Genomic DNA, 23,967 nt, shown 5'->3' with positions numbered 1-23,967 from the left:
CACGGAAAAACGGACAGCACACTGATGAAAGATACGTCTCACCGCGAATACGCCAAATCTGATAGAATGGACATGACCCAATGTGAAGGGTTACACACAGGAAAAAAATGAAAACCCAAAATGTCAGGAAAACAAACAAACCTCAAAAGGGGAGAAAGTGGCAGATGTAAAAGAGCACAGGCAGGACATGCTGGGGCTTGTAGTTCCTCGCAGAGCATGCAGAGGGTGTGGCGGGGCCCCGGGCAGGCAGGGGTTACTGGCGGTTACAATGTAACATATTAGGTGCCGTTTCGGGTCCCCCTCCCCCTCCACACCCTCCGTGCTTTACATACCTCTTCCCTGGAGCGGGCACACACTGCAGCCGAGCGGCGGAAGCGGAACACCGGGTGAGCGGGTGAGCGGGTGAGTGCGGGGAGTGCGGGGCTCCGGTGCACGGCAGGGGGAGTGCGGGGCTCCGCTCCACAGCGGGGGGAGTGCGGGGCTCCGGTCCGCAGCGGGGCAGTGCGGGGCTGCAGCCCTGTGTACGGTCCTCGCTGCCGGGTGTCCGCACAGGTTTTGGGGCCACCTGTTTGCGGGGTGAAGGGTTTTCAGGATCTTCCGGCTTCAGAATTGAGATTGGAGACAGTAAGAGAGCTCTGACAACTTGTAATGTAAGGATGGGGGGAGGTCTCTGACAACCTGTAATGTAAGGATGGGGGGAGGTCTCTGACGACCTGTAGATGTAGCTGATGAGGGGGGGGGGGGGGTCTCTGACAACCTGTAATGTAAGGATGGGGGGGGGGGGGGGTCTCTGACAACCTGTAATGTAAGGATGGGGGGGAGGTCTCTGACAACCTGTAATGTAAGGATGGGGGGGGGGGGGTCTCTGACAACCTGTAATGTAAGGATGGGGGGGGGGGGTCTCTGACAACCTGTAATGTAAGGATGGGGGGGAGGTCTCTGACAACCTGTAATGTAAGGATGGGGGGGGGGGAGGTCTCTGACAACCTGTAATGTAAGGATGGGGGGGGAGGTCTCTGACAACCTGTAATGTAAGGATGGGGGGGGAGGTCTCTGACAACCTGTAATGTAAGGATGGGGGGGGAGGTCTCTGACAACCTGTAATGTAAGGATGGTGGGGGAGGTCTCTGACAACCTGTAATGTAAGGATGGGGGGGGGGGGGAGGTCTCTGACAACCTGTAATGTAAGGATGGGGGGGGAGGTCTCTGACAACCTGTAATGTAAGGATGGGGGGGGGAGGTATGTAACTGTACGATGGGGGGGGAGGTCTCTGACAACCTGTAATGTAAGGATTGGGGGCCGGAAGGTGGGGGGGGTCTCTGACAACCTGTAAGGTAAGGATGGGGGGGGGGGGGGTCTCTGACAACCTGTAATGTAAGGATGGGGGGGCACAGATATTTGGGTGTCTGCAGTATTTGGGAAGTCGTGCTGGGGTGCTGTTAGTTTGGGGGTCTCACCTCATTGATACTCTCTTCCTGCTCTTCTATTGGCTCTGGGGGCTGAAATCTTACATTTGACATATAGGGGCCCCCAGTATTTGGGGGTCCCTCATGTCTAATATTGACATTCTTCGTATTCTGGGGCTGCAGCGATGTCCTGTGACAGGGACCAGACGAGGAGCAGAACTGGCTGACACCAGAAGAACACGGCTCCTGTCACAGCGGTGCTGGGGTCTGCGGTAATCGGTGGCTCCGGGGCCGTGTACAGGGCAGTCATGGCCGGGGCCACATCTACAGCCTGGGTGCTGAGGGATCCTCCTGCCTGACACGTCACCCATAGCAACCAATCAGAACTCAGCTTTCATTGTCTAACCTGCTTTGGGAAGATGAAAGCTGCGCTGTGATTGGTTGCTGTGGGTAACATGGCCGCTTCTCAGTCAGGCTGCTCCGAGGCCTAATGTTTCTTATAAACCCCTGACACTTTTATAGTACAGAGAGACCAGTGGTAGGGGGCACCCCCAGTCTATTATTGGGGTCCCCTGTCTGCCCCTGGGGTCAGTCCTGCTTACAAACGGGAGTAATGGAGACCAGTCTTCGGGGCACTCATCACCCCATATCGGTGCCCTAATTTCTTATAGGCTCTAATGGTCAGGGGACATCTCTATAGAATCGCCCCGTGTCATGTGACACCGCTCCCCCCCCCCTTCCTTCCCCGCACCGCAACCTCTTAATGCCATGTGTACCAGCTCAGCTTTCCTATACCCAGTAACTTTCCTGTCCCCTAGATGAGACTTTGCTCGTTATGTCCCGGAGAGGTTAATAATTATTTTAGAGGTGATGACTCTGAATATTGTCCACATCACAGAATTCAGGATCAGCAGATTGAGTCAACGCTCCCCCCACCGAGGACCCTGCGTTACATCCTGTATTATACTCCAGAGCTGCACTCACTATTCTGCTGGTGCAGTCACTGTGTACATACATTACTGATCCTGCGTTACATCCTGTATAATACTCCAGAGCTGCACTCACTATTCTGCTGGTGCAGTCACTGTGTACATACGTTACTTATCCTGTATTATACCCCAGAGCTGCACTCACTAATCTGCTGGTGCAGTCACTGTGTACATACATTACTTATCCTGTACTGATCCTGAGTTACATCCTGTATAATACTCCAGAGCTGCACTCACTATTCTGCTGGTGCAGTCACTGTGTACATACATTACTTATCCTGTACTGATCCTGAGTTACATCCTGTATTATACTCCAGAGCTGCACTCACTATTCTGCTGGTGCAGTCACTGTGTACATACATTACTTATCCTGTACTGATCCTGAGTTACATTCTGTATTATACTCCAGAGCTGCACTCACTAGTAAGGCTACATGCACACGAACGTTGTTTGTTTCCGGTCCGTGTTTTTATTTTATTTTGGTTTGTTTTTTGCAGATGGGATACAGACCCATTATTTCAGTGGGTCTGCAAAAAAATGCGGACGGCACACTGTGTGCTGTCCGCATCAGTATGTCCGGACCATATACACAACCATATGTGTGTTGCAGTCCACAAAGTGCGGATCCGGAAAAACAAACAAAAGAAAAAACAAAAACAAAAAACGTATGACATCCTTTTTTTTTGCGGATTATTTCAGTGGGTCTGCAAAAAAATGCGGACGGCACACTGTGTGCTGTCCGCATCAGTATGTCCAGACCATATACATTTTTTTTGCGGATTATTTCAGTGGGTCTGCAAAAAAATGCGGACGGCACACTGTGTGCTGTCCGCATCAGTATGTCCGGACCATATACACGACCATATGTATGTTGCAGTCCACAAAGTGCGGATCCGGAAAAACAAACAAAAGAAAAAAACAAAAAAACGTATGACATCCTTTTTTTTTTGCGGATCCATTGTAACAATGCCCTACGGAACGTGGATCCGCAAAATGGATCCGCAAAAAAAAAAGGATGTCATACGTTTTTGTTTTTTCTTTTGTTTGTTTTTCCGGATCCGCACTTTGTGGACTGCAACACACATATGGTCGTGTACATGCAGCCTTAGCAGTGGCAGCTGTCAGCAGTTTTGGGGCAGAGTGCAGGCAGTGGTTTTTGCTGACTCGCTTCTGATATTTTCCGGGAAACAGGATGTTGTTTTTCTGTGGATTTCTTTTTTAAAGTTTTGCTGAATTTAACCCTTTGCTGTTATCCAGCTCAGTGCGATATTTTCAGGAAGCATCACATAATGAAGGGGCCCCTCCCTCCTCACGCTAAACCACCCCTCCCCCAATCTCTGGACAGGAAGGCTCTGATGAGGGTTATCCCCCTTCTCTTCCGTACAGGAGGTGAGGATGGTGACCCTGCGCTGACAGTGTTTGCTGTGTGTCCTGCCTTTGGGGTCCCCCGTCCATAAACACAAGGACGTCCCTTTATATTATGACCTACCAGGCTCATGGCTCCGGCTACAGCTGGGGTGTCGGCCATTGTCCACGTTACCTCGTGTCACCCACCTGTGCCAGGCAAGCCCAGGCCTGTGTGTATAGTCCCTGCTATTACGATGCCAACATGTCCCAGTACACACTGGCAGTGGCACACCCCTCACCAGTACCCCTCCCCCACTGTTAAGGATCTGGTTACTGCAACCTCAGGGCACCCGGCTTTCCACGGGCCCTGAGTGGCCTATACACTGTCAGTCTTCACTGTAGTTCTGGCATTCTGTTTATGAATGAAGAAGCTGTAGATCTGCATAACAAGGTAGGCTTTATGGGTTTCTGTTAGAGCTTTATAATACATAGTGGGTGTGATGGTCCCTCTGGAGCACCTCCCCCATCATCCTCATCTCCAAAGAATGAGCAAAACTGAGAAAGGAACAGGGAACTTGTGGCCTAATGGATATTGTGCAACTATAGACTGCAGCCTGCAGGGCATGATGGGAGATGTAGTCCTTTATTGAGCTAGTTGCTGATGCCAAGCTTCATTTTAAAGGGCCAGTAACCCCACAGCACACACCTTATATCAGTACTAGAGCGTTATAAGAGGAGCGGCTGATATCTGTCACATATGGAAGGTTCTCGGCACTGGAGATGTAATCACGGGGGGCCGGGAGGTTCCTATAAGTCCTGTCACCCCAGACTGAAGTGGCTGATACCAGGGAGCAGTGCACTGTATGTAATAGCACATATAATGGACGGCAGACAGACCCTGCCCCGTTCTTGGCTTTGTATCGCGGTTCAGGTGCCACCCTCCGGTTTATCTGACAGCGGGCTCCGCAGGGCGTCGGGTGAGTCACGGCTCAGTGTAATGTGAAGTGACGGGTGAGATCTGGTCGCTCATGTGATTTGTATACAGGATCATTAACCCCTTCTGTACATCACTGCAGTGCAGGTTTAGTCATTTGGGGGTTCAGGTCCTCGAGCCTCCTGTCATGTTGTCAAATAGTGATTGTCATCTTCTAGTTAATATCTGCTCCCAGGAAAGCTGGGTGTCCACCACTGTCCTCCTCTGCGGCCACACTCCGCTATCCTCAAGGCATGAATCTGCGCAGCCATCGGTCGTCTGCCCCCCAATATCTGGACAAACCTTCAGATACAGAGTGCAGAGCGCTGGGTGACTGCCCCTGTGTGCACTCTAATGCTATATTGCATTTCACCCAGCTTTCCCAGGGGCCTGCACGGAGGTCTGTCTGATCGTCTTCTTGATGTCCGTTTCTTTGCCTTCTTTCTTTTCTGCAGTTTGAAGGTGAACATGGCGACGGCGGTTCTACACGAGACCTTGCACACTGGGCAGGAGATGCCGATCATCGGACTTGGCACCTGGAAGAGTGCACCTGGCCAGGTGAGGGCGCATGTCTCTGTCCACCATGTCCTGCATTGCTGCTTATGTCTGTGAGCGGTCAGGCTCCATGCATGTCCTTCCATGTTGTCGCCCAGCTTTCCTAGGGCCCTGAATGGGAACTCTACTGCCTGTGGGGCAGCCGATATCACTGCAGCTGACGCTCTGGACTCTAGGAAAGCTGGGTGATGACCAGAAACGCCCGGCTTGTATCTCCCTAAGGCGTGTGACTGTAGGGAAGCTCTCTCCAGCTGGCTGTCGCTTTGGTCGTATTTGCTCTTTGGCGCAGTGCGATTCTATCAGCCTCTCGCTTTGATCTCGGGATAAGTGATTCTGTCCCCGGATCAGAGGCTGCAGATGGCGGCTCCACATACAGAGCGCAGATCAGTGACACAATAGCCCCGGGGGAAAGGTGGCGGCACCGTAGAGCGCGCACAATGGCGATCAGTAAATACAGGAATAAGATCCAACATAAAGCCCCTCATTATATCTCTTACTAATGACACAGAGGGCCACATCTGCTCATTACAGTGATGGGGGGCCCCGTCGTCATAGAGGGGCTACACAAAAACAAGCCACTTACTCTTCTGTAGAGCAAATGAGCTGCAAACTACAAACGGGGCTCATTCTTCTTATTTATTTATCACTTACAGGACAAAGAATAAATCTCCATAAACAGCAGCAACACTGTGTACATGCATTACTTATCCTGTATTATACTCCAGAGCTGCACTCACTATTCTGCTGGTGCAGTCACTGTATACATCCATTACTTATCCTGTACTGATCCTGAGTTACATCCTGTATTATACTCCAGAGCTGCACTCACTATTCTGCTGGTGCAGTCACTGTGTACATACATTACATTACTTATCCTGTACTGATCTTGAGTTACATCCTGTATTATACTCCAGAGCTGCACTCAGTATTCTGCTGGTGCAGTCACTGTGTACATACATTACTTATCCTGTACTGATCCTGAGTTACATCCTGTATTATACTCCAGAGCTGCACTCACTATTCTGCTGGTGCAGTCACTGTGTACATACATTACTTATCCTGTACTGATCCTGAGTTCCATCCTGTATTATACTCCAGAGCTGCACTCACTATTCTGCTGGTGCAGTCACTGTGTACATACATTACATTACTTATCCTGTACTGATCTTGAGTTACATCCTGTATTATACTCCAGAGCTGCACTCACTATTCTGCTGGTGCAGTCACTGTGTACATACATTACTTATCCTGTACTGATCCTGAGTTCCATCCTGTATTATACTCCAGAGCTGCACTCACTATTCTGCTGGTGCAGTCACTGTGTACATACATTACATTACTTATCCTGTACTGATCTTGAGTTACATCCTGTATTATACTCCAGAGCTGCACTCAGTATTCTGCTGGTGCAGTCACTGTGTACATACATTACTTATCCTGTACTGATCCTGAGTTACATCCTGTATTATACTCCAGAGCTGCACTCACTATTCTGCTGGTGCAGTCACTGTGTACATACATTACTTATCCTGTACTGATCCTGAGTTCCATCCTGTATTATACTCCAGAGCTGCACTCACTATTCTGCTGGTGCAGTCACTGTGTACATACATTACATTACTTATCCTGTACTGATCTTGAGTTACATCCTGTATTATACTCCAGAGCTGCACTCACTATTCTGCTGGTGCAGTCACTGTGTACATACATTACTGATCCTGTACTGATCCTGAGTTACATCCTGTAACTGAAAGGGACCTGCAGAATTATAACTGCAGCTTTGGCTGGGACTGGAGTATAAGATGTGATGTAACTCAAAAACAGTGGCAGAGATGTAAAGCAAAGTATTTACAATTAACTGTCAGAAATGGTAATATGTTAAAAAGTGCAGTTTTCCTCGTTCACTGAACTGATGCCTGTGGCTCCCATTATTCCCGCGTGGTTTTGGTGACCGATCTGCGTTTTTAGGCAGAGAAAAACTTTAGATTCAGAAATTGGAGAAAACCCGAGGACACTTCAGTCCAGTTCTTAGTTTTTGTGTCGCGTTCTCCCGTTATGTCATGGTAATGAGTAGCTGTTCCATATCTGCAATCGCTCTGAAGATGAGCGGCGATACCTCAGCGCCACCTGCTGGTGAGATACACTAACTGCAGCACCGGCCCCAGAGCACCATGCATCATGCTCCTTACAGATCGCCACAAGCAGCTCCATGATGGCGAGGAGCTCCAGTGCTGGACAGCAGCTTGTATTCAGCAGCATGCAGATCTCCAGAAGAGGCTATCCGTGTTTGTCACTGACATGTCACCGACTTTTTTGCTGACAGGTTAAAAGTGCAGTGAAATACGCACTTGGGGTCGGATATCGCCACATAGACTGCGCCTCTGTGTATGGAAACGAGACAGAAGTGGGAGAAGCCATTAAAGAGAGTCTCTCCTCTGATCAGGTAAAGTCTGGGGTTCACAGGTCTCTGACATTTTATTATTTCTGAAGTAGATAATAATGAAAAGGCTGGTGTTTGCAGGGGTTGAAAAGAGAAGACATATTTGTCACCTCCAAGCTGTGGAATAACGTGCATCACCCGGAGGATGTGGAGGGGGCGCTGAAAAAGACCCTGAAAGATCTGCAGCTCGACTATCTAGACCTCTACCTCATGCACTGGCCGTATGCCTTCAAGTGAGTTTGTTTCAGAGGGACACAAACAGTGGCTGGCTGGATGGGCTAGGGGTGGAGTCTGGATGGGCTAGGGGTGGAGTCTGGATGGGCTAGGGGTGGAGTCTGGATGGGCTAGGGGTGGAGTCTGGATGGGCTAGGGGTGGAGTCTGGATGGGCTAGGGGTGGAGTCTGGATGGGCTAGGGGTGGAGTCTGGATGGGCTAGGGGTGGAGTCTGGATGGGCTAGGGGTGGAGTCTGGCTGGGCTAGGGGTGGAGGCTGGATGGGCTAGCTGGATGGGCTAGGGGTGGAGGCTGGATGGGCTAGGGGTGGAGGCTGGATGGGCTGGCTGGATGGGCTAGGGGTGGAGGCTGGATCGGCTAGGGGTGGAGGCTGGCTGGATGGGCTAGGGGTGGAGGCTGGATGGGCTAGGGGTGGAGGCTGGATGGCTGGCTGGATGGGCTAGGGGTGGAGGCTGGATGGCTGGGCTAGGGGTGGAGGATGGCTGGCTGGCTGGATGGGCTAGGGGTGGAGGATGGCTGGCTGGATGGGCTAGGGGTGGAGGATGGCTGGCTGGCTGGCTGGGCTAGGGGTGGAGGCTGGATGGGCTAGGGGTGGAGGCTGGATGGGCTAGGGGTGGAGGCTGGATGGGCTAGGGGTGGAGGCTGGATGGGCTAGGGTGGAGGATGGCTGGCTGGCTGGATGGGCTAGGGGTGGAGGATGGCTGGCTGGCTGGATGGATGGGCTAGGGGTGGAGGATGGCTGGCTGGCCCCTATATTTGTAGGGGGGTGCTGCGGCTCCTGTAGCCGGATCCTTTAATCCTCGTCATCCTCTTCTTTGCTTCAGGAGAGGAGATGACATCTTTCCACAGAACCCGGACGGCTCCCTGCAGTACGACTACACCGACTACAAGGACACCTGGAAGGCCATGGAGAAGCTGGTGGAGAAGGGTCTGACCAAGGCCATCGGTCTGTCCAACTTCAACAAGAGGCAGATTGATGACGTCCTGAGCATCTCTGTGGTGAAGCCAGCCGTGCTGCAGGTATGAGCCCTGGGAGGTCTGGTGTGGCCCCGGGTGGTGGTCCAGCAGGAAGGACCATTGTCTTGTGTGTGGCCCTCACCTCATGTAGTCGCCTCTTGTGTGCAGGTGGAGTGTCACCCATACCTGGCACAGAACGAGCTCATCGCGCACTGCCACAAGAATGGTCTTGTTGTTACCGGTTACAGCCCGCTTGGATCTCCGGATCGCAGCTGGAGGAAACCTGAGGATCCCGTTCTGCTGGAGGAGCCCTGCATCCTGGAGATGGCAAAGAAGCACTCCAAGTCCGAGGCCCAGATCCTTCTCAGGTACACGGCGGGTGAAGAAACGCGTCAGGTGGCGATTACTCATAGTCTATAATGGCTGCTGTTGTCCTCCAATGCCTGCTTCTCATCATCTATGGAGGCTTCCAGTGGTAAACTGTAAGTGGCCCCTGCCTGACCCCTCAGCAGACATGCAGCAGGACAGAGGGGTCGGCACACAGGACATCTACCGTAAATCCTATAATGGAAGCCGGCGCATTTCAGTCCTTATTGACGACTAAAAGCCTAAACTGCGCCGTTATCTGCAGTTGATCGGGGATCTGTCTGAAGGTCAAGGGGAGGGAGAGTCCCTTAATGAATGCGGCTCAAGACTGAAATGCGTCAGCTGGGGCTCACAGTGTATACTATGGAGGAGATTTACTAAGGCTTTTACGCCACTTTTGTGGTTTAAAAAGTCCTACATTCTTGGGCGTGCCATATTGGCCCCATAATTTGCCACTTTTTCCCTCTCTCGTCACTTTTGAGAGAACAGGTGGCGGTGCGGAGCCTCCGTGGCTCACCAGGTTTACATCTGAGTCCGAGTGTACGCCAGCTCCTATCTGGTACAGAGTCTTATTTCTGCTGCGTGGCCGCCATGTTTGTGGGCACATTGCGCCATCGATGCCTGACTCTTTACTCTTACAGGTGGCAGGTGCAGAGGAGAGTCGTAACCATCCCTAAAAGCGTCACCCCTTCCCGGATCCTGCAGAATCTTCAGGTGAGGACAGATCTGAGTGATTATGACTTGTGTCTCCAGCGCCTGTAAAACTACAACTCCCAGCAAGTACTGCAACTGAGCATACTAGGAGTTGTAGTTATGCAGGAGCTGGAGAAGCACAGGTTGCCCAGTACTCGACTATATGTGGGTCAATAAAACTACACTCCGGCTGCCGATCTCACATGTCACCTCAGTGACCGGTCTCCCGCTGCGCAGGCGCTATATCAGCGGTTCCTGTAAGGGGTCCCAGTAATTGTCCGACATCCAGATCACCATCTCTGTCCTGCCTGGAGCAGATGTGTGGACTCCTCTGTCATGGCTTCTCTTGTCTCCTGCCCAGGTCTTTGACTTCTGCCTGACCGAGGACGAGATGACGCAGATCGGAGCCCTGAACAAGAACTGGAGATACATCGTCCCCATAATCACTGTGAGTCGCTGAGGGGTTCGGGGGGGACACTGGGCTGACTCCGCCATCTTATCACAACAGAGTCACGCGGTGATGAGGACAGGAGAGACGTGATGTGTAGAAAGGTTCATCACGTAGTGAAGAGAATCGCATGAAGAGAAATTCCCCAATGTAATTGGGCGCCCCCCCCATGTACAAATTCCAGACCTGTCCAATATAGGATTGGATCTAATGCATCAGACAATCGCTCACAATGCAATTCCCTAAAGTTAGAGTGGCTGCAGCCCCAACCTCCACTGCCGATACGCGGGTCCTCCGCCGCAGTGACCACCATGCTTATCTCCATAATCACTGCCGCTGTTTCTTTGCAGGTCGATGGAAAGCCCGTTCCGCGGGATGCTGGACACCCCATGTACCCCTTTAATGACCCCTACTAAGTGGCATCGCCTGAAGTCTCCGGTCGCATCGCCAGACTCCGCCTCCTATGCAGCCGCCATATTGCCTTGTGTCTAGTGCTTGATAAAAAATCTTCAGGGTTTGTGGAGAAATCTTTGTGGCCACGTCATTTCTTTTATATTGGCGTATAGGCAGAGCCAGTATGTCCGCTCTTCATGGGTCCACTGGTCAACAATGGGAAAAAAAAAAACTTCTTCTCACTTGGGAAAGTGAAATGCAAATTAAATTCTCCATTAAGTGAAAGCTGAAATCAACTGCCCCGGACGCATTCACCCCTGAGGGGTAGGGGAGTTAAAGGGGTTATCCAGGAATGTGATAATGATGTCCTTTTCCCCGGGATGGGTCATCAGCATTAGATCGGTGGAGGCTATCCTCGCCCCCGCCCGCAGATAAGCTGTTTGAAGAAGCCGCTGTGCTCACCAGAGCTCTAGTTAGTGCCGCGGTCTGTTCTGAGCTTACACAGCGCCGTCCATTCTATAGTGGCTGTGCTTGGTATTGCAGCTTAGCGCTAGTCATGAATGGGACTGAGCTGCGTCTAGGCCATGTGACCGATGAACTCTGACCTAGGAAGGAGCCTAAGGGCTCAGGGAGGGCCGCTGCCCCATCCTACAGCTGATCGGTGGGGGGCCCCAGGAGTTGGACCCCACTGATCTGATATTGATGACTTATCCCAAGGATAGACCCTCAATATTAGATTTCTGAGAAGCCCATTTGGTAATGTAACAGACAGACCCTTATTTCTAATATATAAGGACTATAATGAGAGGGTCCCCCAAGATTCCAAACAAGGTCAAAAAGTGAGCACCTACCGTCTGGTAAGTACAACCTCCAATGGGAGTAAACTGAAGGAGGCGCAGTGATCTGTAGAACACCGTATCGGCACCGGTCTGGGCTCACTCACCTGATCAGCGTCTCGGAGGAGGTACGCAGTATTGGAGGGGTTCACCGTTACTAGTGGGGTACTGCAGGTATTGGGCCCCATCCTTGTAGAGGAATCCTACAGTGAACATCTGTTACTGACAATTCTAAACTATGTGCAGTAACAGTCTATATACTACAGAGGACAGGATACTGTGTATATATTTACAGTGGATATAAAGTCTACACGCCCCTGTTAATATGTCAGGTTTCTGTGATGTAAAAAAAAAGAGCGACAAAGAGAAATCGTTTCAGAACTTTCTCCACCTTTAATGTGACCTATAAACTGTACAACTCAATGGAAAAACAAACTGAAATCTTTTAGGTGGAGGGAAGAAATAAATAATGTGGTTGCATAAGTGTGCACACCCTCTTATAACTGGGGATGTAGCTGTGTTCAGAATTAAGCAATCACATTCACAATCCTGTTAGATAGGAGTCAGCGTACACCGGCCGTCATGTAGAGGGCCTCTGATTAACCCCAGATAAAGTTCAGCTGCTCTAGTTGGTCTTTCCTGACATTTTCTTAGTCGCATCCCACAGCAGAAGCCACGGTCCACAGAGAGCTTCCAAAGCATCAGAGGGATCTCATTGTTAGAAGGTATCAGTCAGGAGAAGGGGACAAGAGAATGTCTAAGGCATTAGATCTACCATGGAACACAGTGGAGACCGTCATCATCAAGTGGAGGAAATATGGCACAACAGTGACATCACCAAGAACTGGACGTCCCTCCAAAACTGATGGAAAGACGAGAAGAAAACTGGTCTGGGAGGCGACCAAGAGGCCTACAGCAACATTACAGGAGCTGCAGGAATATCTGGCCAGTCCTGGCCGTGTGGTCCATGTGACAACTATCTCCTGTATTCTTCATATGTCTGGGTTATGGGGTAGAGTGGCAAGACGAAAGCCTCTTCTTACCAAGAGAAACATCCAAGCCGGGCGACATTCTGCAGAAACACATCTGAAGTCTCCTAAAAGCATGTGGGGAAAGGTGTTATGGTCTGATGAGACCACGGTGGAACTTTTTGGCCATAATTACAAAAGATATGTTTGGTGCAAAAACAACACTGCCCATCACCAGAGGAAACCCAACCCCACAGTGAAGCATGGTGGGGGCAGCATCATGCCAAGGGGCTGCTCTTCTTCAGCTGGAACCGGGGCCTTAGTTAAACTGGAGGGAATTCTGAACAGTTCCAAATACCGATCAATATTGGCCCAAAACCTTCCGGCTTCTGCTAGAAAGCTGGACATGAAGAGGAACTTCATCTTCCAGCATGGCAACGACCCAAAGCATCCATCCAATTCATCCAAGGAATGGCTTCACTAGAAGAAGATGAAAGTTTTGGAATGGCCCAGACCTGAATCCAATCTGTGGGAAAGGTGGGAAAAGTTCTGAAATGATTTATCTTTGGCTCTTTATTTTTTATTTTTATTTTTTTGATCCTCCTAGGTGGACATATGACACCTCCAAAAAAAGTTTGATCGGTTATTTAATTATATTGTGCAATCAGTTAAACAAGGTACAAGCATCTCATGAAAAAATATTAATGATTTTATTATACAATCATTTATATACAAATGAATATAAGACCAATAATAGTTAGTAAAATGTAGTACCCAAAATCCGCCACAAGATGGCACAAAACAAATAGCAGAGTATACACAGTACCTCTCAGCTATAAGAATATAATACAATCCGTCTGGACCACAATTTTAGATATAAAAGATACGAACCCTTGCTCTGCACACAACTATGAGAAATCTCGGATAGTGGGTAGCATTATAACATATCAAGTCTGGTATTGACTATGGAATGAAATTATTCCAATCATTTACCTCTGAAATAGATATTTAGGTCTTTTATTCAGCAATATGCATTTTTGCTGAATATTAACAATATTGATGTAGCAATTTTAACAACTATACATCCGCCAACAGCGGGGCGTTTGCTAAATAGCCGGTTAATTAATTTATATTAATACTACATGAAACAAAGTTATACATTACTGAGAATACAGATGGAGTGCAGGGACTAAGGGAAGTCGGCTCTAAGGTACGTTCTGGTCATCAGGATTTTGCTCCTGGGGTCTCTCTTTCTTGTTGGTGGTTACCTTCCCTCATGTGTGTGTGGTTTGTTGTAGAAATATTAATAGTAGAAATCCACTCGCATCAGGTTTTGTGCAAGGAAAGGCAAATCCCTCAACCGCAGTCAGACACGGGTGTTACCATCCTGAGTTCTTGCTGCGCATCTCCCCCTCCTCCACAGTCTGCTCAGCTTTTATTTAGTCACAGTAACAATAGAAAGGGGCGGGCCAGTCCCCCGACCACTGACTTCATGTGACAAGGATACAGGAAGTGATGACACAGGAAGATGAGATAGTTCAGGTACATGTCAAAGGACAGGGGAGGGCATCAACATGGCCGAACAGTGCAATGCACACACCCCATCCCTGTATAAGGAAGGATGAGTCATGTCCATTGCCTGATCAGCCAGGTGGCCGCCCATCCCCCATCACTGTCAGCATGGACCCCATTCAATATTGCTCAAAGTGACCAGTATCTAGTGAAGATCATTGTACTGGTTCTTTATAGGTTTGAGGTTATCTGCAAGACATTGCTACGGCTATTGTCAGCATATGGTACGAGTATACCGACAAGGCAGATATGTATCCAGAAAGGGATAGCGAAGCCGCAGCAGAGGTATAATATGTATCTCTCATTATGCAGTCTTCACTTCTCTAATGTGTATAGACATTTGAAGGGAAGAAGCCCAGTGCATTGCACTTAGTGCTCACAAACAGGCAAACGCCCCCCTACACACTGAGAACGCGTCTCCAAGCCCATGAGAAGGTTTTCATACTGACAGTTTTACCACTGGTCACGATTCAACCCAAGTACCCTCTGCTAGAGCGTTCTTCGGTTAAATCTGACACAGGGAGACAGCTGACAATCTATAAAAACACACACACATCTTAAATGTCCGCATAATAAAATTTCCACAACAGGTTTATGATCACAAACTTATCAGTTAGACACACCTACCTAGTTTTGAGCTTTCCAATCACTGCCGGATAGGCGTGTACATGTGATGAGGGTGGTGATGTCACTACATCACCCAGAATGCACTTCTGCTCCTGTTTTAATGTCACCTACTCATACCTAGGTGGCACTGTTGTAAAAGCTATTAGCATTATACTATAAAGAGTTAACTACGTAAGTCTGACTTCATCTTGCATTCTATACATTTGACATCTAGAACCTAAATCCAAGCTAGAGGGACTAATTCTGACACTTCTTGCCAATTAAGGACAGATTCCTAGGCACCCCCTTTGAATGTTTCTCACATGGTTAAATTTATGTTACAGATAATAAAATGATGAGCTTGTTTTCTCACAGAGATATCTGTGTCTCCTCTGCTACACCAACGGGTGAGTGATTGTGAGTGAAAACACCACGTCTTTACAGATACTCTTTAACAAAGTCCATACCCAAACTGTCTTCATCATATAAGAGGAATATATGTCCTGGCACACAATGTAAGTCAATGGGGACGGATCCGTTTTCACTGACACAATATGGCGCAATAGAAAACGGATCTGTTTTGGCTATGTTAAAGAGAATACAAACTGATCTGTTCTGAACAGATGCAGACGGTTGTATTATCTAACGGATCCGTCCATGACGGATCCACACAAAACGTGAGTGTGAAAGTAGCCTAAACTGTAGAGTTAATTAACACCAGCTGCTTCTAGAGCTTCTTATCTCAGCCATAAATTAATATAGAGACAAGAAGGCCTCTTTTCAGACTGGTACATCCGTGAGAAAAAAAATCATCTGAACAGTGCCCTTCCCATGAACTCTCTCTAGGCCATCTTCAAAATACATACAAAGTGATGAATATAACAATATGGCCTCTCATAGGTAAAATAATCAAATCCACTAGAACTAGGATATTTATGTTTTATACACTTATGAAAAAAGCACAACAGAATATATAATATATATACCCACACTACAGAGGACAGGATACCATGTGTATGTATACAGGTACTTCTAAAAAAATTTGCATATTGTGATAAAGTTCATTATTTTCTGTAATGTACTGATAAACATTAGACTTTCATATATTTTAGATTCATTACACACCAACTGAAGTAGTTCAAGCCTTTTATTGTTTTAATATTGATGATTTTGGCATACAGCTCATGAAAACCCAAATTCCTATAAAAAAATTAGCATATTTCATCCGACCAATAAAAGAAAAGTGTTTTTAATACAAAAAAAAGTCAACCTTCAAATAATTATGTTCAGTTATGCACTCAATACTTGGTCGGGAATCCTTTTGCAGAAATGACTGCTTCAATGCGGCGTGGCATGGAGGCAATCAGCCTGTGGCACTGCTGAGGTGTTATGGAGGCCCAGGAGGCTTCAATGCGGCGTGGCATGGAGGCAATCAGCCTGTGGCACTGCTGAGGTGTTATGGAGGCCCAGGATGCTTCGATAGCGGCCTTAAGCTCATCCAGAGTGTTGGGTCTTGCGTCTCTCAACTTTCTCTTCCCAATATCCCACAGATTCTCTATGGGGTTCAGGTCAGGAGAGTTGGCAGGCCAATTGAGCACAGTAATACCATGGTCAGTAAACCATTTACCAGTGGTTTTGGCACTGTGAGCAGGTGCCAGGTCGTGCTGAAAAATGACATCTTCATCTCCATAAAGCTTTTCAGCAGATGGAAGCATGAAGTGCTCCAAAATCTCCTGCCCTTGATAAAACACAGTGGACCAACACCAGCAGCTGACATGGCCCCCCAGACCATCACTGACTGTGGGTACTTGACACTGGACTTCAGGCATTTTGGCATTTCCCTCTCCCCAGTCTTCCTCCAGACTCTGGCAGCTTGATTTCCAAATGACATGCAACAGTCCAGTGCTGCTTCTCTGTAGCCCAGGTCAGGCGCTTCTGCCGCTGTTTCTGGGGGATGCGGCACCTGTAGCCCATTTCCTGCACACGCCTGTACACGGTGGCTCTGGATGTTTCTACTCCAGACTCAGTCCACTGCTTCCGCAGGTCCCCCAAGGTCTGGAATCGGTCCTTCTCCACAATCTTCCTCAGGGTCCGGTCACCTCTTCTCGTTGTGCAGCGTTTTCTGCCACACTTTTTCCTTCCCACAGAGGCGCCTTGATACAGCACTCTGGGAACAGCCTATTCGTTCAGAAATTTCTTTCTGTGTCTTACCCTCTTGCTTGAGGGTGTCAAGTCTTTTGCAGCCTCTACCAGGTTTTCCTCCAGGCCTGCCCTGTATTTATACATATTCCCATCACCTCTGACCGGCTTCCCTGTCCCTGCTGAAGAAGAGCCTCCCCCAGCATGGTGCAGCCACCGCCATGTCTCACAGTGGGGATGGTCAAGGTTAGTTTTCCACAACACATAGCGTTTTGCATTTAGGCCAAAAAGTTCACCTTTGGTCTCCTCTGACCAGAGCCCCTTCTTTCACATGTTTGCTGTGTCCCCGACATGGTTTGTGGCAAACAGCAGACGGGACTTCTTATGGCTGCTTTCAAAAATATCTTTCTTCTTGCCACTCTTCCATAAAGGCCAGATTTGTGGAGAAGACGACTAATAGTTGTCCTATGGACAGATTTTGCCACCTGGATCTCTGCAGCTCCTCCACCGTGACCAAGGGCATTCTGGCTGTTTCTCTGATTAGTGCCCTTCTTGCCCGGGCTGTCAGTTTAGGTGGACGGCCATGTCTTAGGAAGTTTGCAGTTGTGCCATACTACTTCCATTTTCAGATGATGGATTGAACAGTGCCCCGTGAGATGTCCAAAGCTTTACTCTTCTCCACAACTTTATCCCTGACCTGTCCGGTGTGTTTCTTGGTTTTTATTATGCTGTTTGGTCACTTATGTTCTTTAACAAATCTCTGAGGCAGAACAGATAGAGTTAGGGTCCATTCACACGTCCTGTTTTTTTTCATCCTGAAAAACGGTCCGTTTTTTGCGGATCCGTTGTTCCTGAAAATGTTTCCGTATGTCATCCGTTTTTTGCGGATCCGAAAAAAACGGGAACATGTATACATTTCAATAATCAAATAAAGTTGTTTGGATTTCTTTGGAAAAAAAAAAAAAAAAAAAAATTTGTTATGTGTTTCCAGGAACGGAATCCGCAAAAAACGGATGACATACGGAATGACATCCGAATGTCATCCGTTTTTTGCGGATCCATTGACTTTGTATTGTACCAGGATCCGATTTTTCAGGACAAGAATAGGACATGTTTTATATTTAAACGGACATGCGGAACGGAACAACGGAAACGGACAGCACACATTGTGCTGTCCGATTTTTTTCCAGGACCCATTGAAAATGAATGGGTCCAGATCTGGTCCTGATCTGTTCCTGAAAAAACGGAACAGATCAGGAAAGAAAAAACGGACGTGTGAATGGACCCTTATACTGAGAACTGAGAAGACATTACACACAGGAAGACTATTTACTAATGAGGTGACTCTCTCTCTCTATATATAATATATATATATATATACACACACACACACACACACACTATTGACGACAGTGTACTGTATATACAGTATCTCACATTTTTGTAAATATTTTCTTCCATCTTTTCTTGGGAAAATTTGAAGATTTGATACAATGTAAAATAGTCAGTGTACAGCTCATATAACAGTGTAAATTGGGCGTGCCTTCAAAATAACACACAGCCATTAATGTCTAAACCGCTGGCAACAAAAGGGAGGACACCCCTAAGGCCCCCTGCACACGGCCGTGTTTCACAGCCGTGTGCGGGCCGTGGAACCGCGGCCTGGATCCCTCCTGAGAGCTGGAGCGCACGGCGTCACTGGTTGCTATGACGCCGTGCGCTCCCTGCTGCCGCCGCAATACAGTGATACACTGGTATGATCTCTACCAGTGTATTACTGTACTGTGCCGGCAGCAGGGAGCGCACGTCGTCATAGCAACCAGTGACGCCGTGCGCTCCTGCTCTCAGGATGGATCCAGGCCGCGGTTCCACGGCCTGCACACGGCTGTGAAACACGGCAGTGTGCAAGAGGCCTAAGTGAAAATGGCCAAATTGTGCCCAAAGTGTCTGTATCTTGTGTGGCCACCATTATTTCTCAGCACGGCCTTATCTCTCTTGGACATGGAGGTCACTAGAGCTTCACAGGTTTCCACTGGAATCCTCTTCCTCCTCCATGATGACATTACGGATCTGGTGGATGTTAGAGACTTGACGCTCCTCCACCTTCTGTTTGAGGAGGCCCCACAATAGGGTTTAGGTCTGTAGACATGCTTGGTCAGTCCAGCACTTTTACCCTCAGGTTTTTTTTACAAGGCAGTGGTTGTCTTGGAGGTGTTTGGGGACGTTATCATATTGGAATACTGTCCTGTGGCCCAGAAGAGAGGGGATCATGCTCTGCTTCAGTATATCACAGGACATGGCGGCATTCATGGTTCCCTCACTGACCTGGAGCTCCCCACAGCCGGCAGCACTCATTTAACCCCAGTAGCAGAGGCTCCTTCTGGGGCGACAGCCATGGTGACCGATGTGATGCGGAGTATGGTGTGAACACTAACAGGATGACCCCCCACCCCTGTAACCTCTGCAGCAATGCTGGCAGCACTTATACAACCTCTGGATATGAAGCTGAGCACTGGCAGGCGGACCCCCACCCCTGTAACCTCTGCAGCAATGCTGGCAGCACTTATACAACCTCTGGATATGACGCTGAGCACTGGCAGGCGGACCCCCACCCCTGTAACCTCTGCAGTAATGCTGGCAGCACTTATACAACCTCTGGATATGACGCTGAGGCTGTCACGGTGGGAAAGTGGGGGAAAACTCCCCACCGTATAACGTGGGAAAACGGGGAAGCAGCTAATCCTGGAAACCAGGAAAAGGGAGCAGGTTACCTCCTAAGGCTGTCCTCTTCCTGGCCCTGACTCCTAACTGTATGAGCAGACCCAGATGGTAGGTGGGCTCATACACAGGAACCTAGGACCCTAAGTCGCCCTGATAATCCCTGAATAAAAGGTTAGGAGCTAGAGACAACCTGTTCCTCCAGAACGTGGATGAACAGGAGTCTCAAATGCCAAGCAGCAAAGGTAAGGGTAAACAGTGAGCAGCAACTGGGTCGGCAGGTAAGAACCCAGTGATACGACAACACACCGGAACAACAAGAACTTACCTGCCGCAGCAACAGGGTGGAACACCAGCACCAAGACTATCTGGACCCACATGCGGACCAAATGCATAACGGCCCCAGGCAGAGCTGCTCACTGACTTGTGGTTCCCCCTCCAGGGAACCCAGGGGCCCTCTCACCGAAGGCACAGACAGACAGGGGAATGTCTAGCAACCATACAGGACCGTAAGCACCTAAACAGACCAGCCATGGAACACAACACTAGACATAACACACCCTGCACATAAACCCTCACCAAACATATAAAAGGGAAGGAAGGGAAAAAAATATCCAGGGTAGGAGCATAGCCCCAGCACACACCAAGACTGGAGAACTACTGACCTCTGCTCACAACACCACATTAACCACCTCCCGACCGCTGTACGCACCGATGCGTCCGGGAGGTGGTTGATTAGTTCCTCCTGGACGCATCGGCGCGTCCTCTCGCGAGACGCGAGATTACGTCACAGCCGGCCCGCGCATGCGCATCGCGGGCCGGCATTTCACTGCAGAGTATTTCGTCAGCAGCCTGCCGGCCACGATCATTGGCTGGCAGGCTGCTGATTTTCAAAAAAACCAATCAGCAGCCATATAACCCCACATATTAGTAAATATGATGGGGTTATATGGCTGCTGTGCTCCTCTGCTCCTTCTTTTGGTCGGTTGGTTCCAGCAGAGGAGCAGAGGAGCACAGCATTACTGTGAGTACCCACCACACCACATTTAGCCCCCAGATCACCCCAATTAACCCTTTGATCACCCCTTTTATCCCCCCCTGTCAATCACTAGTGAAAGGAAAAAAGTGATCAGTGCAAACTGTCACTTTTTTTTTTCACTGGTATTGACTGTTAGGTTTCAGTATAGTTTAGGCCCCTTGGTTAGGTAGTTTAGGGATCGGTTAGCGCCCAGCCCACCGCACCGCAGTCCGTTATTCGCTGATTAGCGTATCGCTAATCAGCATTTGTACTTTTATAGTATCTGGAAGTGATCAAAACTGATCACGGTCAGATCTATAATTGTACTAGTGTCACTTTAGTTCGCCCTCCACCCAAAACGCAGTGTTTGCCCGATCAGGCCTGATCGGTCGCCCACACGTGCGTACACCCACGCCCGCCCCACCGCAGTGACAAAAAAATAAAATTCTAGGAACTCGCAGTGCCCCTCACGGAATACCTTAGGGTGTCTTCTTTCCAAAATGGGGTCACTTGTGGGGTAGTTATACTGCCCTGGCAATTTAGGGGCCCAAATGTATGAGAAGTACCTTGCAATCAAAATGTGTAAAAAATGCCCTGCAAAATCCGAAAGGTGCACTTTGGAATATGTGCCCCTTTGCCCACCTTGGCAGCAAAAAAGTGTGACACATCTGGTATCGCCGTACTCAGGAGAAGTTGGGGAATGTGTTTTGGGGTGTCATTTTACATATACCCATGCTGGGTGAGAAAAATATCTTGGTCAAATGCCAACTTTGTATAAAAAAAATGGGAAAAGTTGTCTTTTGCCAAGATATTTCTCTCACCCAGCATGGGTATATGTAAAATGACACCCCAAAACACATTCCCCAACTTCTCCTGAGTACGGCGATACCACATGTGTGACACTTTTTTGCTGCCAAGGTGGGCAAAGGGGCGCATATTCCAAAGTGCACCTTTCGGATTTCACCGGTCATTTCTTACACATTTTGATTGCAAAGTTCTTCTCACACATTTGGGCCCCTAAATTGCCAGGGCAGTATAACTACGCCACAAGTGACCCCATTTTGGAAAGAAGACACCCCAAGGTATTCTGTGAGGGGCATGGTGAGTTCCTAAAAATTTTTATTTTTTGTCGCAAGTTAGTGGAATATGAGACTTTGTAAGAAAAAAAAATAAATAAAATAAAAATCATCATCATTTTCCGCTAACTTGTGACAAAAAATAAAAAGTTCTATGAACTCACTATGCCCATCAGCGAATACCTTAGGGTGTCTACTTTCCGAAATGGGGTCATTTGTGGGGTAGTTATAGGGCTGTTTCACACGAGCGGATGCCGTGCGTCACATCCGCTCCGTGAAAGACAGCCAAAACCCGATGCAGACTTCAGAGGCACGGAGCATTAACATGACTGATAATGCTCCGTGCCTCTGAAGTCTGCATCGGGTTTTGGCTGTCTTTCACGGAGCGGATGCGACGCACGGCATCCGCTCGTGTGAAACAGCCCATACTGTTTGGGCATTGTAGAACCTCAGGAAACATGACAGGTGCTCAGAAAGTCAGAGCTGTTTCAAAAAGCGGAAATTCACATTTTTGTACCATAGTTTGTAAATGCTATAACTTTTACCCAAACCATTTTTTTTTTTTGCCCAAACATTTTTTTTTATCAAAGACATGTAGAACTATAAATTTAGCGAAAAATTTATATATGGATGTCGTTTTTTTTTGCAAAATTTCACAGCTGAAAGTGAAAAATGTCATTTTTTTGCAAAAAAATCGTTACATTTTGATTAATAACAAAAAAAGTAAAAATGTCAGCAGCAATAACACCAAATGAAAGCTCCATTAGTGAGAAGAAAAGGAGGTAAAATTCATTTGGGTGGTAAGTTGCATGACCGAGCGATAAACGGTGAAAGGAGTGTAGTGCCGAAGTGTAAAAAGTGGCCTGGTCATGAAGGGGGTTTCACCTAGTGGGGCTGAAGTGGTTAAGAAGAGCCATGAGGCCAAACCCAGAACACACCTAGCCAAGAAGTTAACCCCTCCAGCACCAGCAGTGGAGACTCTAGGAACAATATATAGGGGGTGATCACTGTCAAAAATGGGGGGACACTAATATTTTTCACCACTTAATCATACTACTGAAAAGAACAAGATAAGTATATATAAATAAGATTACAAAATACGAGAGAATTGCGGTCTGCAGGGCTATGAAGGGAAAAGTTCCAGAGCACAATGACAGCCCCAGAGGTTTTCTGCTGCCTGGCCAACCGTATGCTGCCACAGCGCCAGCCTGCAGGACATAGAGAGGCCTGGGGTCCACATTATAGCACCACTACATTTACATTTAATTATTATCAAAAAGCATCATATATAACTAAAAACAAAAAAACATTTACTGTCCCTTTAGGCAAAAGCCAGAATATAATAAAAGACAAAAACAGATGTGGATGACTGACAGGCTGACCCCCCACTCATACAACCTCTGGATATGACGCTGAGCACTGACAGGCTGACCCCCCCCCCCTGTAACCTCTGCAGCAATGCTGGCAGCACTCATACAGCCTCTGGATATGACGCTGAGCTTGTGCACGCAGCTTCTCTGGTCGACCCTGGGTCATTATCCCATTGGAGGACCCATGACCTGCGGCTGAGACCAAGCTTTCTGACACTGGGAAGCACATTTTGCTCCAGAATGCCTTGGTAGTCTTGATATTTCAGATGTTCCTGCAGCTCCTGTAATGTTGCTGTAGGCCTCTTGGTCGCCTCCCGGACCAGTTTTCTCCTTGTCTTTTCATCAGTTTTGGAGGGACGTCCAGTTCGCGGTGATGCCACTGTTGGGACATATTTCCTCCACTTGATGATGACGGTCTCCACTGTGTCCCATGGTAGATCTAATGCCTTGGAAATTCTTTTGTCCTCTTCTCCTGACTGATACCTTCTAACAATGAGATCCTCTGATGCTCTGGAAGCTCTCTGTGGACCATGGCTTCTGCTGTGGGACGCGACTAAGAACATTCCAGAAAAGACCAACTAGAGCAGCTGCGCTCTATTAGGGGTTAATCAGAGGCCCCTTACATGATGGCCGGTGTATGCTGATTGCTATCTAACAGGATTCTGAATGTGATTGCTTCATTCTGAACACAGCTACATCCTCGTTATAAGAGGGTGTGCACACTTATGCAACCGCATTATTATTATTTTTTGTTTTCTTCCCTCCACCGAAAAGATTTCAGTTTGTTTTTCCATTGAGTTGTACAGTTTATAGGTCACATTAAAGGTGGAGAAAGCCCCTGACATTTTAACAGACTTTTTATA

The 23,967-nt window shown here is 48.2% G+C and overlaps 1 protein-coding gene across 5 annotated transcripts; it reads left to right on the top strand.

The window, feature by feature from the left end:
• The first annotated feature begins 326 nt into the window (after positions 1-326).
• AKR1A1 (aldo-keto reductase family 1 member A1) lies at positions 327-10,935 on the top strand. Of its 5 annotated transcripts, none has more exons than XM_044301669.1 (9): positions 327-386; positions 5,172-5,274; positions 7,595-7,714; positions 7,793-7,944; positions 8,769-8,964; positions 9,070-9,269; positions 9,909-9,981; positions 10,322-10,408; positions 10,759-10,935. In XM_044301669.1, exons 2-9 carry the CDS (start codon positions 5,185-5,187, stop codon positions 10,822-10,824), a joined length of 984 nt encoding a protein of 327 aa, XP_044157604.1. In that variant the 5' UTR covers positions 327-386; positions 5,172-5,184; the 3' UTR covers positions 10,825-10,935. The 5 variants fall into 5 exon arrangements, with proteins under 5 accessions (XP_044157604.1, XP_044157606.1, XP_044157605.1 ...); XM_044301671.1 differs by having other exon boundaries at positions 338-394; XM_044301670.1 differs by having other exon boundaries at positions 347-402.
• Positions 10,936-23,967: the final 13,032 nt, after the last annotated feature.

Source organism: Bufo gargarizans, chromosome 7 (genome assembly GCF_014858855.1).
Source record: "Bufo gargarizans isolate SCDJY-AF-19 chromosome 7, ASM1485885v1, whole genome shotgun sequence".
NCBI classification, from domain to species: Eukaryota; Metazoa; Chordata; class Amphibia; order Anura; family Bufonidae; genus Bufo; species Bufo gargarizans.
The sequence above is the reverse complement of the archived record's forward strand: the minus strand, read 5'-3'. Positions and strand labels throughout refer to the sequence as shown.